This window comes from Hyalella azteca, unplaced genomic scaffold, assembly GCF_000764305.2.
Source record: "Hyalella azteca isolate HAZT.00-mixed unplaced genomic scaffold, Hazt_2.0.2 contig13402, whole genome shotgun sequence".
NCBI lineage: Eukaryota > Metazoa > Arthropoda > Malacostraca > Amphipoda > Hyalellidae > Hyalella > Hyalella azteca.
The window spans coordinates 1-22,172 of NW_025943325.1; the positions used below are offsets into that span (position 1 = coordinate 1).

The 22,172-nt window shown below is 36.2% G+C and overlaps 1 protein-coding gene across 1 annotated transcript; it reads left to right on the forward strand.

Annotated features, from left to right (window-relative positions):
* Positions 1 to 13,138: 13,138 nt before the first annotated feature.
* Positions 13,139 to 21,970, forward strand: LOC108671449. The gene is made up of 7 exons (XM_047883648.1): positions 13,139 to 13,146; positions 14,092 to 14,116; positions 14,599 to 14,676; positions 15,099 to 15,237; positions 16,288 to 16,435; positions 20,464 to 20,612; positions 20,858 to 21,970. The coding sequence occupies exons 1-7, from the start codon at positions 13,139 to 13,141 to the stop codon at positions 21,469 to 21,471; spliced, it is 1,161 nt and encodes a 386-aa protein (XP_047739604.1). The 3' UTR covers positions 21,472 to 21,970.
* Positions 21,971 to 22,172: the final 202 nt, after the last annotated feature.

Below are 22,172 nucleotides of genomic sequence, written 5' to 3' on the forward strand. Positions count from 1 at the left end.
TGATGTTCACCTTGACTTTCGGTGCGAGATACGTAGCTAAATAGCTGAAGCGCTAGTAAACATTTGGCCACTAAACTAACAAACTAACTAATGAAACCTTCAAAAGGTACAGGATCTGGTCGCGATTGTGGTTTTAGTCTATGAATTTTCGTGTCAGGACACAACGACGTAACTCCAGAACGTAACTTTGAGTACGCATCAAAATCAACATCAAAATCTTTTATGGATAGTAAAATATCTTGTACACTCTAGATTGAAATTTGGAAATAATTGTAGCCTGAAATACGTTTTAATGAAGTCGCAAGTCTTCATGATGTTAATTCTCACGCGTTATAATATTGCGGTCTTGAGATATTTCCCAAGCCTTATAGCCCAATTAAATTCATCAGAGTTCAATTTCTAGTGTCATGGATAATCAGATGACAACAGTTGAAATCATTTCCCACAGAAATGGCGACATGGAGTTAGTGATTGATCGGTTGAAGGAACTGCAATCGGAAGAAGACTTCAATGCGCTATTCTAAACCTTATATCGCACAATTTTCTTAGACTAAATTCCTTCACGTGGATGGTAGTTTTTGTATCCTAGAGCATTCACGCAGCATGTCAAGATCAGTCTACTCGATTGATATTTAAACAGTACGAGATTGATTTCACAAGAGCTGGTGGACTAAGTAATCTCTCATGGAAGTACTAATGAAAGTAAAATCTTATTTATCACGTATGTAGAATGTAAGTGCCATAGAGCTTCGTGCGTTATTGATCATAGATTTGCCACTAGATTTACGACGTGTTTTGAAAAGTTCATCAGAAACTTTTTAAATTAGCAGCTTTATAAACGCATCAAAAAATTGAAGAAGCCATGCTAGTGTGCATTATTTTAACATCCTTCCAAATAAAAAAAAATTTTCAACAAAAAATGGGAAGCCATGCCTGCACCAACACTTTTCTTGTCCAGCGCCGAAGAAGCCCACAAAAAAAATTCACGTTGATGTTCACCTAAAAAATTTCGTGTAAAATTAGAGCAGAGTTTAGATTAGTTCGGGGTTTGTGGAGCTCGACAGCTTCTCCGCCGCTTATGAGTCGTGGGTTGACACTGGCAAGGAAGCCGCACTTTGCGACAACTTTTAAGCAATAACCTAATAATTTTCTCAAAGTTTCCTTTCATGTAAAATTTTGCGTGTTTGTTGTAGTACAAGTGTTTGCCGTAAATTATGCGTTATTAACGTTACATTTAGCCGAGCAAAAATTCACCCGTGAGAGCAATGAAAATAAAATTGCATACATCATAGCTATATATATCGAGATGTCTTATATCGTACGCACTATATCAAAGAATCAATCTAAATTTATTTCTGATATAGAGATCATTTTTATAATTATACGTAGATATCAAACATCAACTATATCTATCCATTCTCAATCCACAAATGCTCTTCACGTGTAATTTTTAATGCAGATAGCAATTCTTGGCTTGAAATTATTCATGAGCTAAAACCTTTTGTAAAAATATTTTAAATTATGTTGATTGAGCAAACATTATAAGTGAAACGTTTCATCGGCATCCATTGTTTTGTTTTCATCTTTCATTAATTTGCATGCTCCGAAGCTGCTTTTCTCTGCGTCTGCTTACGAGAAGAAAATAAATCCAGTGACTAAATAAATCAAGCATGAGCAACAATATTGAGCTCTTTTTATTGGCTGGAAAAAATTCAATTCATAAGAGAAAATGGAAGATGGCAGTAATCTGGTGATGCTGCCATGCATAGCAGTGAATTTTTTTCTAAATTTTCATTATTGGAACATGACTTAACATGGTAAAATTTTGCTCAGCTAGTATTTTTCAAAAGTGATACGACAGTTTTACCAGAAATCCTCCTGTATTTTTTTATTTTGTTAAATTCAGATGCCTAAAGCCTGTATACTGAAATGAAATGACGAAAATTAAATTTTCTAGTTCTTTCTCAGTAGCTGGACTTAAAAAGCCTTTAAGTCTACAAACGTCCGCTGGCGGTCAGACGGCAGAAACTTGAAACTAATGCTTTCAGCAGGAGGTTTCAGTGTACCGCTTTGATAGCAAAAAAATTTTTTTTTTCAGTTGCACCGAGGCCGAAAATAATAACTATTTTGTAGAGCTCATGTGCAAATGTGATACCCTCATGAGTTGTTTTGGTCCTTAGATAACACTAGCCTAACATGGTTTAAGTTCAGAGCTGAAGGGAGGTAACCTGATTTGTTTTCGGCTGTTCATTTTACAATATTCTACAAATTGATTGTCAGAGTCCTTGTATCATTGATGACATCGCATTCGTTGAAGCACCGTTATCGTTAGTACCGTTTATTAATCCGGTGTCATGAAGCGTTTAACTTGGTTTAAGGTTTGTTCCCCGTGTTCGTCATTCAGTATATATTTTAATTCTGTTTATTAACCATTTTATTGAAATCTTCTTAGTTACACTGTCTTATTCGAGTTCCAGGCTTATTTATGATTTGCTTTGATTCGCCCTTTGATATGTTGCTTAAGGATACTTATTCTTTTCGGTTTTCTTTTAGAAGAGTGTTGTATTGTGAATGCAATAATGCAGAGAAAACCAAATGTCTTTTATTTCAAACTTTTGTCTGGGCTCATGAGTGGGTATATGTATTAAGCATCGCTAGCGTTCCCGTCCCAGACAACATACAGTACCTGAACAACGCGAGCGTTAATAGGTGCGGAAGTTGATACTATGTATAATTTATCATTGAAAATTTTAAATATTATTTAATTTGTTATTTTTCCTGATGATCTGATGTAGCGGCGTTCAAGTGGCGTGTCTCACCAAAAATTTCATTTCAGAAACGCGTCGTGCTAACTGGTCATGTCAAATTATTCAGCGTTGTACAGCAATAGAGGCTTATTCCCGAGATTAGCCTGCATTACTGTTAGCCTGCTGCACTGAGCTCCTCTATCAGACAAATAATCCTGCTACATCGAGCCAACCTCAACTTCTCGCGCAAAGCCACGATAGCTAGTGATTTATTTTCCAGTTTACTCTTTCATGCTGCTGATATTGCTTGCCTTGCACAATAACCGTCGAAAGTTCAATTTACTGAAGATATTGCTTGGCTAAATTTGTCATAAATTATTGTATTATCATAAAATGCTGTTCAATTTAATATCGAATTAAGAACTTCGGAAAATGGTTAAAAATTATTGAACCCTGTCTTTTGAACATGAGTTTTGAGCACAATTTTTTACGGGAATGTTTCTTAACAGATGAAGCAAGCTTCATCGCCTTCATTCATCGCTCATACGAGTTTGTCTTGATGATTTGATGGCTGCTTCAATAAATCAGTCAGTAAAGCGTATTTTAGAAAGAAATATTGTCTCGGCAGAAGCTAATATGGAAACCATCACACGGGTCACTGGTGGTGTTTTATGAGCCGAGCAAATAAAGCAAAGGCTGGTGGCGACAGAGAAATTGAAGAAGAGCTGCTGGGGATATAAATAACTCTTTCCTTGCTTCTTCACTTGACGGCTCATAAGGAAACGCGTGAAGTTAAGATTTGATAGACGACTAGTAGCAATTTTGAAGTTGATTACATCTGACAATGATTAACACGTAATTAATTGGGGCGCTTTTTGTGTCACACATTCCGAGTCTATGGGGCTAATTGAGATAGCATTTCAGTTACTCTAGTCGATGTAAAGCATTAATTATACCGGAGATGTATTACTTCTGATCTCTACGGGAGATAAGAGTTCCATTGGATGATAAAATTTATCCAATTGATAATTTGCTTCGAAAAAAGGTTTGAAAATTATGTTCATCAAACCATCAAATTTATAGCTTTTAAAAGGATTTATTTTATTTTATATTTCAAAATGACAAACTTTCATCAAAGATAAAAAACTTTCAAAGCTGTGTAGCATATTGCGATCTTGAAAAGATATTATTGTCAAAACAAGCTATTTATTGGGCGTTGACTGAATGTGAACAAATCAACATTCCGTCTGAATAATTGCTTCCATCCCTGGGTAATCACACACATTTATGACCTTCATAAAGGAATAAATATCATACAAACACACTGCTTCCTTCTTCTATCAAATTTTATGCCCTCGCACGTTCAGTTCTGCTGATGCCCTCGCACGTTCAGTTCTACTGATGCCCTCGCACGTTCAGTTCTGCTGATGCCCTCGCACGTTCAGTTCTGCTGATGCCCTCGCACGTTCAGTCCTGCTGGTGCTGTGGTCGCGTGAGGTTGGGTCAGCTGCGCAGGTCACTGGCGTTCACAGGCGCCGGCGGTGTCGTGGTATCGTAAAGGCGACGACCGAATCCCTGAATTTTGGAAGTCTTAGATCCTAAGACAGAATTGTTATGGGCGCTCGCTGCCGTCACCTGAAATAAAGATGCAAGCTTATGGCCTGTCGCGCTTTCTTCCTGCCCTGGCGGAAGTACTTCCGCGCATTTACAATCGGAATTCAGAGTGATTTCTTTTATTTATTTCATCTCAATGAATTTTTTTATGGTTCCATTCGTCAGGCACCGAAATGTTACGAAAAGTTAAGCAAATTTTTGTGATAGGTATATTAGATGGCTGATAGTAGATTTTGAGGGTATGTGGATGATTTAAAATTTCCTTCTCATTTATATATCTAGAGAAAGTTGAATTATCATCTCCGGGCACATGCTATGCCTGTTAAACTATAAAACAACAACCATATAAATATAAAGGATGATTTCAACGAATTATCTGTCAACGAATCAACTTAAAATTCTAGTACTGACAACGTTTTTATCATAAATTCATATGGCCGAGATTATTTAATTCTAACTTCACAAGCTGTGGACAATAAATTGATAAAAATCTGGTTTCATTTTAAAAGGTGTTTGAATGAATAAAAGATATTAAAAAATAATACAGTTGTCGGAGAAAGAAAATTCCATTAATTCATTAAAATATCCATGCATTAATTCAAGCCCCATTTTGCAGCATCGTAAATTTCAATAACAACATTAAAACTATTCATGTAGATACATGTTATACATGTACCTCCTGTGGATATTACGTTGAAAACAGTATTCACATAGAAGTTACAGTGTAATACTGAGTTCAAGTGGAAGTTTCTCTCCTAAATATTCATAAATAGCAACTATATTGATTGCAATTCATTCATGGTAACAAAAGGAAACATCTAATTCAGTTTCAATTCAATTTCAACTTCAGTAACTACAAATTTTGGAAATTACAAGAGATTTTAATGGATAGGCTTGTCATACTGACAATTTGCTAATGAATGATACTTCACAGGGTACAAAAAATATTATAAATGCAATATTATAAAACATATATAATGTAATATTATGAACGTAATAATATAAAGAAAAATCGGGTGATTTACTTTTACTTAAATCCAGCGTATTAGCTATTGCCTAAAAATACTGCCACAATGCAGCATTTCTTAAAATGCTGTTGATTTTTTTTCTATAACATATAGTAAGATTCAAATTATGTAAGAGAAGGTGAAGAACCATTTTCGCTCAAGATCTGAATTTACGTGCCTTGCTTTGTGGTTTTTCCCTAAACTAGACCTGTTGAAGACTGATTAAAATAAGCTACACAGTTTTTTCGATGAGGCGCCAGTATTTTCGGACATCCGTTCGTGTCATTTCTGGATAAAATTTGAAATACTTTGGAGCAGAACTGCAGTTCGCGTTTGGATAAAAAAACATCTCTCAAAAACCCTACAATTCCATTCCTACGGTCAAGTGCAACGCTCTCGGAACATTTTTGAAGTGTCTTTTCTTGTTGAAACGGACATTGGTAGAGGGCTAGGTAAAATGTATCGTGTCATTTCGGAGAAAATTCTCAAGCATTCTGCGATATTCAAGCAGAAGGGTGATAGGAATTTTCAACATGATGAAAACGAAAATGGTATAGATAAGTGAATATTGGCTTATGTAGAAAACATGTAAAATTGGATGCAAAAGGCAACAAAATGTGCTGCGACATAAAGTGAGTGAATGATGTGTTACAAACAATTCAGTTTGTTAGAACCACACAGCCACTTACTCCGAACAGAATGGAAACGACAATTAACTATGTGTAATTATCATTATTTTAATTTTAAATATTAATGTTTTCATAGTATGTATTTTGGGCTCTTGTGATGTTTCTTTCCAGGTTTGCTGAAATAAGTCGTCTAGAAGTAGGAGCTACGAAATTTTTCCTGTTAACTGATGAACTATTATTTGAAAATAAATTAAATAAAACAAACGCATTTTCAAATGTTCTCAATACAAGTTTGATCCGCTCTAATTAATAGGGTTCGATGAGTTAATTTTTTTGGTGATATTTCAATTTTACTCCTGCATGTCATTGCCTATTTGAATGCTTTTTCTAGACATGTAGAAATAAAAATAGTTGTTTGCATTGCGTGATACATCAAATACTTATTTTCATGCAATGCCAGAGTAAGAAAATTATTAGTTAACTTCTACGGCAAGTGAAACTCTTAAAAGCTGCTGTCAAATTTCAATTTCAAGTGTAGGAGCACATCGAGTACGTGTAATCATCACAGAAATACGAGTCTTCTCCTCATGACCATTAACCAATGAAAGCATAGCTAATTAACCATTTTACGATAAAAGTACCGTTAGTCTAAATCATTCCAAGAATAATCTTAAAGATGTGTACATGAATTCAGTTCATATTAACGTATGCAAGTATTAAAAATATTTATCGTTTCTCAACAAATCTTTCCACACCATACGAATAAGAAGACGGTGCAGCGTTGGTTTTAAACCCTATTATGTTCTAAAAATTTTGTGGCATGAATGAAAATAAATAACTGGAACAATCTGATTTCAATTTTACTTAATGCATACCTTACAAATAATCGTGTTATTGAGTTGTTAGCGCGTTAATTAAAACAATACACATTAGAGGTGATTATGACTATTAATATTTGGGTAATATCAGTTTTTCCCAAAGATGACAGAGAATTCTCTCCTTTGTTAATGGCATCAAGTTTCAAGCTTCTTGCAAAATCCAACAGTTCAACCAGCACTTAACACTTGCAAAATCATAATTAAACAATTTTTTAATAATATTTTATTTTGCAATAAAATTAATTAGATGATAATGCATTGTTCTGTCGCATTTCCAACCTCGATTTTTGAGAGATTGTTAGATTTTCATCCATCGAGAAACATTGCAGCTATCACATGTCAGCTTGGAAGCCTTAGAAAAATAATACCCGACGACTTCGGTCAAGCGTTATCATTGCCCCGTAAAATTGAATTTCTCGACGGTGTTGTATTTTTAATCGAATTTAACCAGCTGAAAATGTGGGCAACAAGAGATGATCGTATTTATGGATGAAAACTTAGCCAGGCACCAGTAACGTCGCTTTATTTATATGTTTACGTATTTATAATGTCGTTTTACGAATGTGTTGCCGATTTGTTTAATAAATGTTAAATTTGTTCAACTCCAACAACAAGCATTTATTTCAGTCCCAGTTTTCGAATAGTGAGGAAAGCATGAGCGATTTTCTTCGTAAAAATATAGCTGAGCCCAACTTTACTTAATCCATTTTATGAAATTGAAGCATGTCTAGACAATGTGTATTCTTTGGTAATGAGAGTGTATCAGGTAAATTATCTCATGAGCAAAATCCGCACAGTAAAAATTGTAATTCCTTGTCAACAGTCCTTGACTTGAGTATCAATAACATATATTTCAGTCTGGTGAGTGGTGGGTAATTTAGTTCAATCATGCTTAAATGAAAATTCTCGATCTGAATTTAAAATCTGAGACTCGAGATTTTTCGATCTTTACTCAACCTCGTTAACTAAATCAACTTCAACATTTCCAATCACGGACTAGAATAAATGGATTGGAATATTGATCACCTGTCAGAAACATACAGGGATCCGAATGATTGCTCTGAACAGTTCTGCAGTGGTCGGTATATATTTTCTCTGTTAACACTTGGAGGTCATAATTAATATGTATTTCTCTAATGAGCAAGTTTGTTTGAAACGTTCATAGTTCATGACTTAGCCTAACGTTCCCTACAAAATACTTACGTCTTTTTATTGAGTTACTATAGACACGATTATTGACATTTTTGTGTTTTCATAACCAGTAAAAATTTTCAAATTTTACAATTTAGTCGATTATTTGAGGAAGCCAATGTAATATGGAGAACATAAACTTCATTCAAAGAACTTTATTGTTTTATTGCTGGTATTAGGAAAGGAATAACAAATTTTTGTTGTAACCGTAGAAAGATTTTAAAATCGACCATTTTCCTACAGTTGAGAGCACAAGCATTAAATTAATGTAAGAATTATTGGACGAGTGAGATACACTTTTAAGAAGCGTAAACTCACAATATTCATGCATTATTCAACAGGCCTACGAATTAATGACATATATGTAAAAGTTGCTCGAAAATCGTTCAAAAGATATTTTCACTGAGTTTCAAGGTTTTTAGCGCATTTTCTCATTTATGAAAAATATGCACTATTGTGCTCGCCATGTCCGTTCGTCTGTCCGTCCGTCTGTCCGTCCGTGACTTCACGTTTTCGTCGACGAGAAAATGCGCTCTCTGTCACTCACTGCAGTGAGTACTGAGTTATATTTTTTGAGCTCTCCGGCAACTTGACTTCATAGCTCCGTTGCAGCCAAAAATCGCGGAAAACATTTGCGAGCGCCGCGTTCGGAGAGCCTCTTGCCTAGTGATCCGTCGCAGCAATTTCCATCTGTTTGCCGCACGTCAGTGGCAATGCTCAGGACCAAGGCTTGTCGTCCTCTCGAGTGAACTCAATCCGTATGAAGCTTTTGCATGAATCTTTCAGGTGCATCCATGCCAGAGAACTGAGCAGTTCAGCATACTGTGCGTGCCCTTCCGCCACATGACATTGGATTTTCCACATGAGTTGTCTGTCTCGTGAATAATTTTTGAAAAACGTCTCGAACTTGGAATAACTAGTGCATTCGAGGTAGCTAAAATTTAAATACGAAAAAGTCTGAAGCATTTAAAATTTTGAATCATGTTGTGAATTATATCATAGAAAACAGTTATCAGACGCTATTGATAATTTCGTCTACAATTAAATCTTAATTTGCAGTATTATTTTTCAGTGAATATGAGTGAAATGATCTGCCGTTAACAATAAATAGAAAACCAAAAAAAAAACGAGTTAATTCAGTTCGACTTTACTTAGCGATCTGTACGACGAGAGTGGCGGGTCGTTCACCCCCGAAATCGCTGCCCAATCAGTAACAAATTTTTTCTTATCTCTCTAGGCCTGGCAATGATCAAGTAATTAGCCATCCCTGTCAGAACTACTCAACTTGAGCCATAATGCACTATATTATATAATTCAGTATAATTCAAATGGCTCTTAGAGATTCAATTTTATCATTAATACTTTTTTAAGTAAGAGATGAATAAGAATTATTATAGTCTTAGAATTATATCAGGTTGCAACATAAAATGGATAGGTGCTATAAAATGTGAAAGGGTCGGATAGAACCTATTTCGACAATTGGAAGATTGCAGCGCCGCGTGATTGGCGTCGCTTGACAATTGCTTATAGAGCAATAAAAAAGGAGCCTTCGCAGTACAATTTCGCGAGTCCTCTGTGGACGAATAAAAATTGTTCATGGTCATTTAATACCATTTTTACTGATTTCAATTTATTTAAGCTTAGAGATAAATTATACATGTATGGATTTTTAGCAAAGCCGGTTGGATAACGTAGACTTTCGACCCGTTCAGGATGATTTGTCGCAAAGAAAGAGGTGACGAGGGTGATTCCTTTCAGGAGAGAGACAGTCCTGCTAACAGATCGGTGAAGTTGCAGCTCTGCATGACCTCCCTAGCTAGTAACTACCGATCTTGTACTACTCTGCTTATAGTCTCGCCGTGTGCTCTCTCCTTGACTGAGCGGAATATTCTTTGCCAACTTTTGTGTCTCTTTCAACTGTAGCTGTAGAGTGTCCATTTTAAAGTGCCATATTTCTTGGAGTGTATTAAACTGTAGTGGTGAACTGAAAAGTGGTGCTTTAATTGTCAATCTTTTTAATAAGTTAGTGGCCGCGTGCCGCCTTTTGGCGGGCATCTGTTGAAGCTAGGGTAGGGAACGTCCGGTCACACCTCCATCAACTGTAAATAAACATTTAATAATTTAATGAGTATGATTATCTTATAATTTGAAATTTTTACTGAAGTTAATAAGTTACCTTTAGTGGCATGGATGTTTGTCAATGTCTTGTGGCTAGGTGAACTACATTGGTTAATACTACAAGCAATGCGGCTAAATTGAAACAAACTCCGTGTGTTGTTACGGGCCACCATAACTTACTTCTATCAATTGACCAGTTAAGAGACCATCGCAACTCGGAAACTGCTAATCATGGATACCCTAAGCTACAATCTATTGCCTTCATCATACCGGCCGGTCTAAGAAAACGCACAACTAAAGAAATGCTTGGAAAAAGTTTTTTGTTCAGAGTCAGAACTGGAGTTTTCCTGTGGATGAGAAGAATTCTTAGATCTACCAATAAACCAACGTTGACCGGAGATCATAAAACCATATGTACCTACAAATAATTTAAATGGTGCTCTTAATTCTTGACGAAAAATTAGGTTGTTTTGGTAATCCCAAAAGATTTTGTTTCACTATTATTCACGGATTCACGGTAGAACATGAATTGTGTTATAATATTCACCAGTCTTTGAACATCGTGTATGAAGGCGTAAGCTAACCGCGCTGAATGATTTAATGCTGAATATTATGAATTTATTTTTAGCGCTGCCGTCTAAAAATCTGAGGCTTGAATCGGATCTCAGCAGTTTTCCAAGAGAGATGCGCATAGTTTCAAGAAGACTGGATATCGTTATGGAGTTAAATGTACGTCATGCGCACGGCTCATGAGAGTCTGACGGCCAGCGTAATGGATCTAACGAAACTCTTGAAACTTTAGACGGCTTCTGAAGTGCTTAGGCCGGGCTATCACGCAAACCACGTTACGGGCCAGCGATGACTGAGCTTATCAGGCGGCATCCAATCGAAATGCTTGATGCAACTTGGCAATGGAAATAAAATGCTCGTGTTCAAGTCCCACTGAAAACTGACTAAAACGCTTCTGGTGCCCCAACTTTTGAAAGATATCGCTGAGGCCTTGCGAAAAGTGATTGCTAGGTGGTCTGAAAGTTTTCAATCGTGAGTTGCATTGAGTGATTCCGCCTCTTGATAGGATTTGAATTTATCGCTTATAGGTGAAAAGTTTTATGTGGTGATTTTGCGGCTAAATTGCAACTTTTCTTGTAATACGATCGAGTTTTATGTGGTGATTTTACGGCTAAATTGCAACTTTTCTTGTAATACGAGCGTTTCAAAAATGGAAACTTATATGCAGCTTGAACCCTGCCGAGTGAGAATGGGCTACATAAATCTTTGGTAATATTTTCGAAGTTCAAGCAATATTCTACATCGTTTCTCGCAAACAATAAGTTTTGAAATTTTACTATATTTAGATTCATCTCTCTTCGTGATAAATTTCGCTACACTGCAATAAAAGAGTAAAATTATCAACAAAAAATAAATTGAAAAGAAATGGCTCCCGATTTTCATCCACAAGACTTGCAGGAGACAAAAATAATTTTTCCGCCTAAATTCCTCGTGCGAGTTATCCACAATGCGGGCAGCGGTTATTGAATATCTGGCAGACCATACATTTTTATGTATTTGTCAATATGGAAGGAACGGCAGATACGGAGCGATATTAGAGCCATATTTGCATTGAAATATTTTAGTTAGCAATATTCGCTAATTTGGAAATGGATCCGTCTATCAGGGAATCACGTTAGCTGCAGCGGCAAAAATTGTTTCAATAGTAACCATTTTTCCATGCATAAAAATCAAAGGCTCAAAGGGCACAACCATTTTTTTATGTTAAAAGAACAAAGTCAAAATCATTTATTGAGAGCGAAAAATTTGCCTCTTCGCTCATTGTAAAATGTTATATATAATAGTCACGTAAACATTGCATTCGCTCATGAAATTTTTTACAACAGTGTATAGTCTGGAATTATAATTTAACATTAATGCCAATCGAAAAAATTGCAATACAACACTAATCCTAATTTTTTTGTGCAGATATTCGTTGAGAAAGATAAAATTAAATTGTGTTATTCCATGCTCGTGAATGATATTGTAAACCTAAATATATCTAAATAATGACAAGTCATAACCTTTTCCTAGTAGTTCTTGTTATTGAAATAAGTCTTCTACGCCCAACGGATGCAGACGAAGGTTAGTGAGCGAAGTATGTAATCTGCAAGGATTTCAAATATAACCGGAATAGATTAGTTCCCACCCATTGATAAAAAGTAAGCTCGTATTTCGAACATCGTTTCAGTTGGATGCGAATGGGTTTCATCGTCTAATCTGCATCTCTGTACAGTACAATTTTCAGACGATATGTGTTAGTTGGTGAATTAAATATATTATCATTAACTTACCACGGTCACGTATGATAAATGCTATGAAATTTGGACAGCACTTTATTTATGTTTAAACCACCCACTTCATTAATGATACCATTATTCAGATACTTGTGATTTCATATGAGTAAATGTTCCTAACTAATATTTATTGTTTGAACTTCTTTATTGCAAGGAAACACAGGACGTCTTCAACTAAGACTAGTTTGATAGCTAGGCTGGTGGTGGTTTCGCCGCCGCCGTGCTCGAGCTCCAAGGAAATGTAACTTGTAGATCAAAGAAGTTAGGCAATACCGCCACAGCTTTGCTGCACCAATGATTGATTCCATAGAATTGTTGGCCAAGCTCAATAAAGTGCAGAGTTGTTTCATAGAAGTCATAGAGAAATATTTGTTTCTTTCAGCTGCTTTCAGAGATATTGAAATAAATTCACATACATGCACAAAGTATTGAGTTGAGTGAAAAAATTAAGTGGAAAATTCCATTTTTCCTCATTCGGGCCTCGTTCATGTATATTTATAATAAAAAATCGAAGTTTTGAATATTGAATCAATTATATAACGATCCAAGCGACTGCACCAGTGGCCAACAATGATTATCAAAATATTCATTCCTAATGGCAACTTCAACATGTACAGGTAGATGCAACCTCTAAGAGAAGAGTGGTATTGTTCTAAATAGTTTGGTTAATAAACTGAATCTCTTAATTAAAATTGTAAATTTCTTCAGAGACGATGAATACGTTTAAGAAATTATACCCGATCACAGCAGAGATCTATAATTAATGCTGTCAAAATGAAATGACATGACATTCCATCGTTTTGTATCATAAATCAAATGGTGGTTCAAATAGTCAATAATTTGACTTACATTGAAAAACTATAGTGACCCCATCTTTTAAACATTTATACATGGTGATTCTCGGAAATTTCCTGATTCGAAATCTCGATGAAAGAAAAAATTACTAACGATATCATTATAATATAAATGAAAAATTATTACCTGATTTTTTGTATCAGATAGTTTTAGAGATGACATCGGACAAATGACAAAACAACAAAAAAACAAAACAACAAAACATTTCAACAAAATGTATACTGTAATGGTATTTCTACTAGTACTTTTTTATTGAATTTTTAAATCTGGAAAATTCCATGAATCACTCTGTAAGCGACAGCAAACACTTTTTAAGCAAATAATATTACTATAAATTATGACATAGATAAAGTGATGAAATTATATGGGCATCATTAATTGAGTATTAAATCAACTCTAAATGCAATGACTTGTTTGTTTGACTAGAAATTTAAAAGCGAAGAAAACACCACAAAAATTTAGCATATCTCGTTTGAAAACGTTTCGGAGACCAGCTCCATCGTCAGTTCGATAAATCTAGAACACAGATAAATGCAGAAAATTAGTTTGGAGTTAATAAAAAAACACAAACAGAAGTTAAAAACCTAAATTTACAATCTGTGAGTTATAACAACGTGACCGTGACGTTCCGGGCTGTGCAGGGTTGCCAACCTCCGGGCAGATCTGTGAGTTATAACAACGTGACCGTGACACTCCGGGCCGTGCAGGGTTGCCAACCTCAGGGGCAGATCTGTGAGTCATAACAACGTGACCGTGACGCACCGGGCCATGGAGGATTACCTACCTCCGGGAAGATCTGTGAGTAATATCAACGTGTAAGTGACGCTCCGGGCCCGTGCAGGGTTGCCAACCTCAGCGGCAGATCGGTGAGTAAAAATATCAACCTGTTACTGATACTCAGGAGGCACGTCGTTAATCCTGACATGGCTGCCAAGTAAATCAAGATGTTCGCGTTGCTCATTGTAAGGGATTTGATTAATGAAAATTGAAATTGTCAGGGCAATGATCATCAGTGAAGTTTTCATGTCAGCCTAATAAAACAATAAACTGGAGAAATTTGCAAATACTTTTTTTCATAGTTGGCATCTTTTTATATTTGGAGCACTATTTTCTACTTCAGATAAATAATGAAAAATTATATGATATTCTTTTCTCTTGCTGTTCTAATCGCCTTATAATCTCCATGTGGCGCTCATAAATTTTTTTCATGCCAGGTTTCATGGATTCGTCAAAACGATCTTCAGGTTCTCACCACTAATGCCATCACGTTCACCACCGACAAACGGTTCTCCGTAAGTTGGAACGGTGGTAAGGACAAACAATATTTCTCATTGCCGACATCTTTATCGTAGAATTCCGTTACAAATGTGATTCGAAGATCTGGAAACAAGTCAACACGGTGTAACGCAGAGTAGTTATTAATTTTTAATTTAAATATCTATGCAGCAGCCTCAGGTCTTTATTGTTTAAATTTTTAGTATTTGAATTTTTAGTAAATGCCTGAGGCCTTTAATATCTCAATTTTTATTAATCCATCCATAAGGGAAAATTTCTTATTGCGAAGCTAGGCCAAACTTTTGCTTCGGAAACTTAGCATAGAATTCCACTTTGGTCTAGTAAACGCTGGGCTCCATAAACCCGTAAAACTTCTTACAAAGTTACATGAATTGCCCGGGTAAAAGTTAGCTCAATTTTTTCTGCACACGCCGGTCAGGTGGAAGGCTACAATAAAGGTGCAGCCGCCGTATGGGATCTTCACTTGAGTGACGTCACACAAGCGGACGAAGGAGTCTACCAGTGTCAGGTCAACACCAGGCCCAAGATATTCCACCCTGTCAGGCTTCACGTTGTTGGTGAGAATATTGTGAAAATGTTTTCATCCCTCGCCTTATTTTCGTTTGCTCTATATTAATTTCCCCATTAAGCTATTCCACCCAGTCATGCTCCACGTTGTTGGTGAGAATATTGTGAACGCGTTTTCAGCATTCGCTTTATTTTTATTTCTTCTGTAGTAATTACTCCACCAAGGTATTCCACCCTGTCAGGCTAAACTTCGTTGTTGAGAATTGTGTGAAAGTGTTTTCCTCCTCTCCCTTGTTTCCATTTGTTCCATAGTTATTCTAGAAACCAAATGTGGAAGGAAATGTGGAAGGAAATTTGATTAAACTCTGTAAAAATTAGCATGAGTGGTCGATGCTATAACTGAAATCAGTAATGTATCATTTTTCCAAATGCTTCGGTGCATTTTATTTCATTTTAAAGATCTTGCGGAAGCATAATAGCTCATTAATTTTCAAACTGGTAGTAAGGGATAAAATTTTTCAGTAAGATCGTGTAAAATGCCAGTAGGAGATTAACTTAATCCTATACACACCAATTCAAAATTCTCGACTAAAATTCTAAGCCTAAAGCCGATTCAATACAATAAATTGTACACGTTGGCAAATGCTCACTTTCCGAAGTTTTTTTTTTGTGAATTTGGAAGCCGAGGTACAATATACATGTACCTCATTTCAAGCATCTCTTTTAGTTTGCCTCTATGGCGTTAGCGTTTTTTATGAGCAACTTAATCTGTTATCTGACCTTACGACTTCTCACTCATTACAGAACGTGCACTCAATTCAATTAATTTTAATTCCAATTGAATCCTTTTCTTTTGAAGCTCGCGGGCATCATATCTATATATTTAACGCCTATTCATACATTTGGCAATTTGCGAGTACATCCGTAGAAAATGGCATGGAGAATAATCATGTGTTAAATTGTCTTTATTGCACCCATTCCATTGGCACTGAAGATACTCATTCATAAAATCTCCAGCATCTTACAAACTAACGTATAACGAAGAATAAATTTCGTGCAATTCGTTCTTATTTTCTTGGTATGAACTCTCGTGGTGCCAGAGGGTCGGGCCCACATAGCGGGCCCACAAGAAGTCTACCTCCACGCGGGGTCTCGCCTGCTGCTCACCTGCTGGCTGCTGGCGCCGCCCCATCCTCCTCCACTTGTATGGACGCACAACTCCACGGTCCTCAACGACACCACAACGAGGCGAGGCTTCAGTTTAACCCCAGCGAGAATATAAATATAAAAAAATTGATTCTTTGAATGTCCTCAACGACACCACAGCGAGGTGAGGCTTCAGTTTACACCTGGCGGGAATATAAACATAAAAAGTTTATTCTTTGAATGTCCTCAACGACACCACAACGAGGCGAGGCTTTATTTTAACCCTTTTGCCGGCGAGAATAGAAATATGCAAAAAAATTTGAATCTTTGAAGCCAATACAAGAATGTTTGGCCAATTCGAAGATATATTTACCCATTTTTTAGCTGTTTCAAAGTGAAAGAGAGTATCGCGGTTGAACAAATTATTACATACAATAACAAAACTATAATATATTGATAAAATTTAAATGTAGGTACGAAAAGGTGTTCGGGAAATACTCTAACTTTTACTTGATTCGATTTCAACAACTTATTGCTTATAGTTGATAAGATATTGCTACTTCCATTTTTAATAGTGCATATGTACGATACATGACACCACAGTATAGTATTTTGTCATCAGGGATGCCGAAGTACCCGTTTTATAACACCACCGTATGGTTAGGCTACATCCCTGTTGAGACTATTCTCATTTCATAGCATTATGGTATTCTGGTTTGACACCTGTGATACCAGTGTCTTCTTTTATCACACCGTACTCAATAAATACTAAAGTGAAAACTATTTATATTCCAACATCTCAGTGTTGGAATATAAAGGAGGATGTCATATAAGGTTAGCTACTATAAAGCAGCAGCATATGCATCACAGTGAGTTATGGCAATGAGGCTTTGGTTTTTGCCACGACGCTGCATCACTGTGAAGCCGGATCCCCGTTGCTTGTGCTCTCAGTTCACCACCTAAGATATTATGATTATTAATAAAAACAATTTTTTATTAATCTATGGAATGAAATTTCAGCTTGACCAAGAGAACGATCATCCAACATCAGTTGACCCTTCCTAAATAGATTGTTACACAATCGCCACAATCTGTATCGGTCGTACGATCAGGCCGCCTGCCAATCCTCAAGGAAAGCCTAAAAGCTTCCAGCATTGCAGCGCCAGCACTCGCGGCAAGTAAGCGGGCACACAAACTTCCGGAAAATGGAGGAGTTACGACGTCAGAGTCTAAAACTACCCGAAAAATATGATGGCAATTTTTGGCAAAAGAACTGGTTCTGTCTTTCATTATATGGATGATAGGGCTTCTACTGTCTGAATATTTGTTTGTTATATGCATGGAACTAACCCATGTTATCCCAATTAATTACTATACTATATATAAATGGTAATATATATTATTGATATGTATAGTTATTGTGCGACCCGTTCCTTAACAGTTCCCGAAAACCGTGTCGCTGAATTGTTCGATCTAAAAGTTGCTCCTACTTTCGACAATAGCGCGACATTTTTGGCATATTGTGTGACAAAATTTCGCACAACTACTGTCTCGGAATTTACCAATTTTGCAGAATTTATCTATGATTAGTATTTGCTAATAGTGCGACACAAAAAAAAAATATGAACGTTATTATGCGACATGCTAATTAACGAAAATCTCGTTAGGTTAGGGTTAGAATTAGGGAATTAGGGTTAGAGGTGTGAAAAATTATTTTTAGACACTTTTTTACTATTTTACTAAGGTTAGGTTAAGCCAAGAAAGGTTCTTTTACCTTAAATAATTAATTGAAAAACGTCAACTAATAAGCGTCACGTTCGTAAGCATTGCGTTTATTAACAACTCCACTAAATAATGCTTCCGAATTCAAATCCGGTCCTGCACAGAATGGACAATTTCCGCGACTGAGGAGTTAACAAAGTGGAACAATTCTATTCGAGCTCTGCCGCCCACGTATACCACATTCCAATGCCGAAAGGGAACACATTTACTTAAATTCGACTCAGGTCGTGCATCATTTGCGATTTTCACAAAATGATTTCGACTATAAAGCAATAGAAAGTTTGCAAAAATCATGTTTGCTCAACGTTCATTAAATTTTACCTAAATAAATTTTGCCACTGAAAAAACTTCAAGTCAAGTCAAGTAAAAAGTGGAAAATTTGAATACTTTTTTTCCTCAACCAAATAAATTTCGAAGACGTGTATGCATAGTGCTCATTATGAGATCGCAATCATGAACCGAATGAATGTATTAATAAAAACAGCGAGTTTTTCGGGCTTGAACGACAGTGAAAATTTACTGAAAGTGCAAGGCAATCTCATGAAGTATTGAGAAATGATAATTAATGTTCATATTTCACGCTACCTGATGACATCGCGATGCGGAGAAGTAAAGGAAGTTTTTTACTGACCATGATCTAGACTTTTCTAAATTAATTCCTCAGAAAACGCGAGTCCTTCATGGCAGCTTGAACTTCAAGATCATACAGTGATATGAAGACAGATGATATGAAATTGAACATCGCACTTAAGGCTTCTAACAAACATTCCTACAATGTTTGACCGGCACAGCCAGCGGCCTCTCAAGAATGCGAGCAACGTTCAGATGCTGCCATCCGTTTTCGTTTCGCCTGACCAGTCAAGTGAAAAATTCATCTCAAAGAATTATGGGAGGCTCTTCATAATAGGCTCTTGAATTATTATAAGATGTTTTACGCCAGCCTTGCACCATGGGAGTTTACGTAAATTATCATAAAGTTCACGTAAACACAAGGCCAGGCTAGGATCCTTTGGAATATGAAAACTTCCCAGAAAACAATTATTTTCTGCCTTGAGGTTAATATTGGACACGCGCAAGAACTGTACGTGCATTCAGGCTTATACCATAAGAATGTCAGTCATCGTCGTAATGCATAAAACTAAATATTATTGGTTTGCTGCCTGTTTCTCCAAACCAAATTTTATTCCGGAGAATGTATATGGAAGCAATTTAGTATTAACAGTAATTTACACTGATATCAGTCAAAACGTATTCAGGATATGAATGCGAAGATTACATAGTAGAAAACATATATTTTAATTTAGAAAATAAGTTATGAATATTTCATACATAATATTCATACTAAAACGCTTTTTATTATTTTTTTACTTATTCATTTATAATAAAACATTTCTTTTTATCACGAGCAAAAAACGCGTTTTGATTGCTGTGTCCTGACCCTCATGAGATTTCAGTATATCATCATATAATATTTAATATAAAACTAAAAGAACTTAGAACATATACATCACTGAAATCCTTCTATAAAAAGGACTGTCATGTTTTCGATTCGTTTGAAACCTCTTCTTATGTCTCGGATTACATCATCCTGTTTATTGTCTAACAAAGTGGCAGGAATCTTGGCAATATATTAATATAATAGGCATTGAGTACATTGAAAATTAGGTGTTGAATAATTTATATATGAATTTTACATACACTCATTTTTCAAACAGTTTAACTGCCTATTCGATACAAATTCAAAACACTTCCATGCAATTTCCCTCATTTTAAGAACATTATTGCACAGGAAAATTAGGTATTTTGTGAGCATTTATCCATCTAGACATCTATCCCGTGATTTATCCATCTCTGCTAACATGACTCATTTTCACAGTGGCAAATGAATAGCTAATTAAAGGAAGCTCGATTTTTTATTCATTATAAAATTTCGGTTCTGAAAATCAGCATTTTTTCCATTTGCCGTCTTGAATGTAAATACATGAGGGAACATGATTCACGTGGGGGTATTCATTTCACTAGCCAACTAAAAATATATGACGAATGGCTGTCTTCCACCAGCAACGATGAGTTCACCGGCATGTAAAGATATCATAATGTTGGCTCCGATGATCGTTCCAGCAAATCGAAATTAATTTAACAGTTTCGTTGTCGCATATAAATCGCCAAAGTATAATATAAAAATACCCGACTGGAATGTTTCTGCAGAGATACCACTCTCACTGACACATGATATAAATTTATTATGATTGCTGCTGAATATCTTTCTACTGGGATTATTATTTCTGGGATTATCATTAATAGTCCGTTAAAAAGCAACGAATATAATGACATTTCTCACCATTCAGAGGTGGTTTAAGTCTCTTCATGAGCCATGAAGGCGCCAGAGCCAGCACTCGACTGTCCCTGCAGCGCGTCGATGCCAGAGACGCTGGGAACTACACGTGTCATCCACGCGACCTGCCAGCTGCCTCTGTCTCCGTCTATGTCTTGCTTGGTTAGAAATTATTAAAGTTATATCTACGTTTTTACTAATTGTTTTAAAAATGATCAAATTGTATTTTTATATATCTAGCTTGAAGGAATGTTTGTTAGGTTTCTCTTAGGCGAGTTCAATTACTTCGCAGAGAACTATCAATTTTGGCAGTCCAGCCTCTTAATCTACTGCCCTTAATTACTTGATATTTGAGTTGAAGAGCAGCGGAGTTGCACTCATGTCTTTGTACACTTCACGGCCCACAGAGAAGGAGCCCGCCGCGATGCATTACGACGCGAGCACCAGCCTTCACCAGACCAGTGCGCCTGTATTGCTTCTACTGCTGCTCACCGCTCCTCTTGTCAGCATGCAGCTCTCCTTCGTATACCCATTCTTGTCAGCCACGTCCCAGTTGAAGCAGTTTCTTTTACCCAAAATAGTGAACGTTGCAATGATCGCAGTCTCATTTCTTCGTTTTATTGTGACACCAATGCGATCTTGTTTCACCCGCGAACGCAAGCCGCCAGTTAATGTAAAATACAGCTCTTGGGTTGGCAGTACCCTAACATGTTCTTGTCAGTTTCGGCTTTTGGCAATATTGAAGGGCAGGCCGACTCGGAATACAAATACTCCTAGCATGCGGGAGCTTAATTGGAGCGCCGTGCCCCCGAGAAACATTCAAGTGCCAGCCATTTTAATTCTTGATCGCTACCGACCTCGGCCAACTGATGGCCGTCAATTGCCGGGAGCCTCAAATGCAACTCGGAGATGTGCAGCAAAACTCAAGCACCTGAGCTCGAAACGTAATTTAAACTTTGGACTGCATTTGCGAATTGTCGATGAAGCTCCAGAACCTATTTTCATTGTGATTGTAATATAAAACTATTATTTAAACTGTTCATGTGTTATATAATTACAGGGTTCATGTAAAAAGTCCCGCCTCAAGTATTAAAGTGTCTCATAATTAGTGTTGTAAATATTTTAAGAAGTAATTTGCTGTACGAAACGACCTAATTGTAAATTGTTAGCCTATTTCTGCAAGTTACGTGTTCACATATTTGTGTTGAGGTTTTAGAATGCTCTTTATTGAGTGCAGCAGCTGAACGATCGGGAATCGTGCTTTCGAAATTTTCCCGTAGGAGGGTATAAATTTTTCTTGGTTATTTCAACGCCAGGAATCGGTCATAAGTTCAATAAAATCATTAACAGATAGAGGATGGTTTGAATTAGTGAAGAATCTAAGGTGATTTGTATCCGTAAAACAGGGGTTTTCCGTTATCTTTCTTTTCAAACAATTTTCGGCATATATACGTAATGGGTTTTTAATTTTTTTTCTATTCGTCTGTTCAAGTATTCCAAACACTAAGTCAAAATATGAATAAAATAATTAATGTCACAAATTTTTTTGTATATCCTGCTCGTGCATTAGTTAACTGAAATTGCGAATGAAAATTTTTTAATTACATTATAATTTTAAAGTTTCAAAAATGGACCAAACCTCATAATTATCCGTATTTCTGGCAATGAAAAGACAAAATTATAAAATTAAACTCTTTTCGTATTACCCTGAAATAGGCAGAA

Bases quoted from the DNA above. Each gene is read 5' to 3' on its own strand.
- LOC108671449 (XM_047883648.1), top strand. The intron at 14,677-15,098 runs GTAAGTTGGAAC...CACGCCGGTCAG, and splicing joins CCACCGACAAACGGTTCTCC to GTGGAAGGCTACAATAAAGG. The intron at 20,613-20,857 runs GTTAGAAATTAT...CACGGCCCACAG, and splicing joins CTCCGTCTATGTCTTGCTTG to AGAAGGAGCCCGCCGCGATG.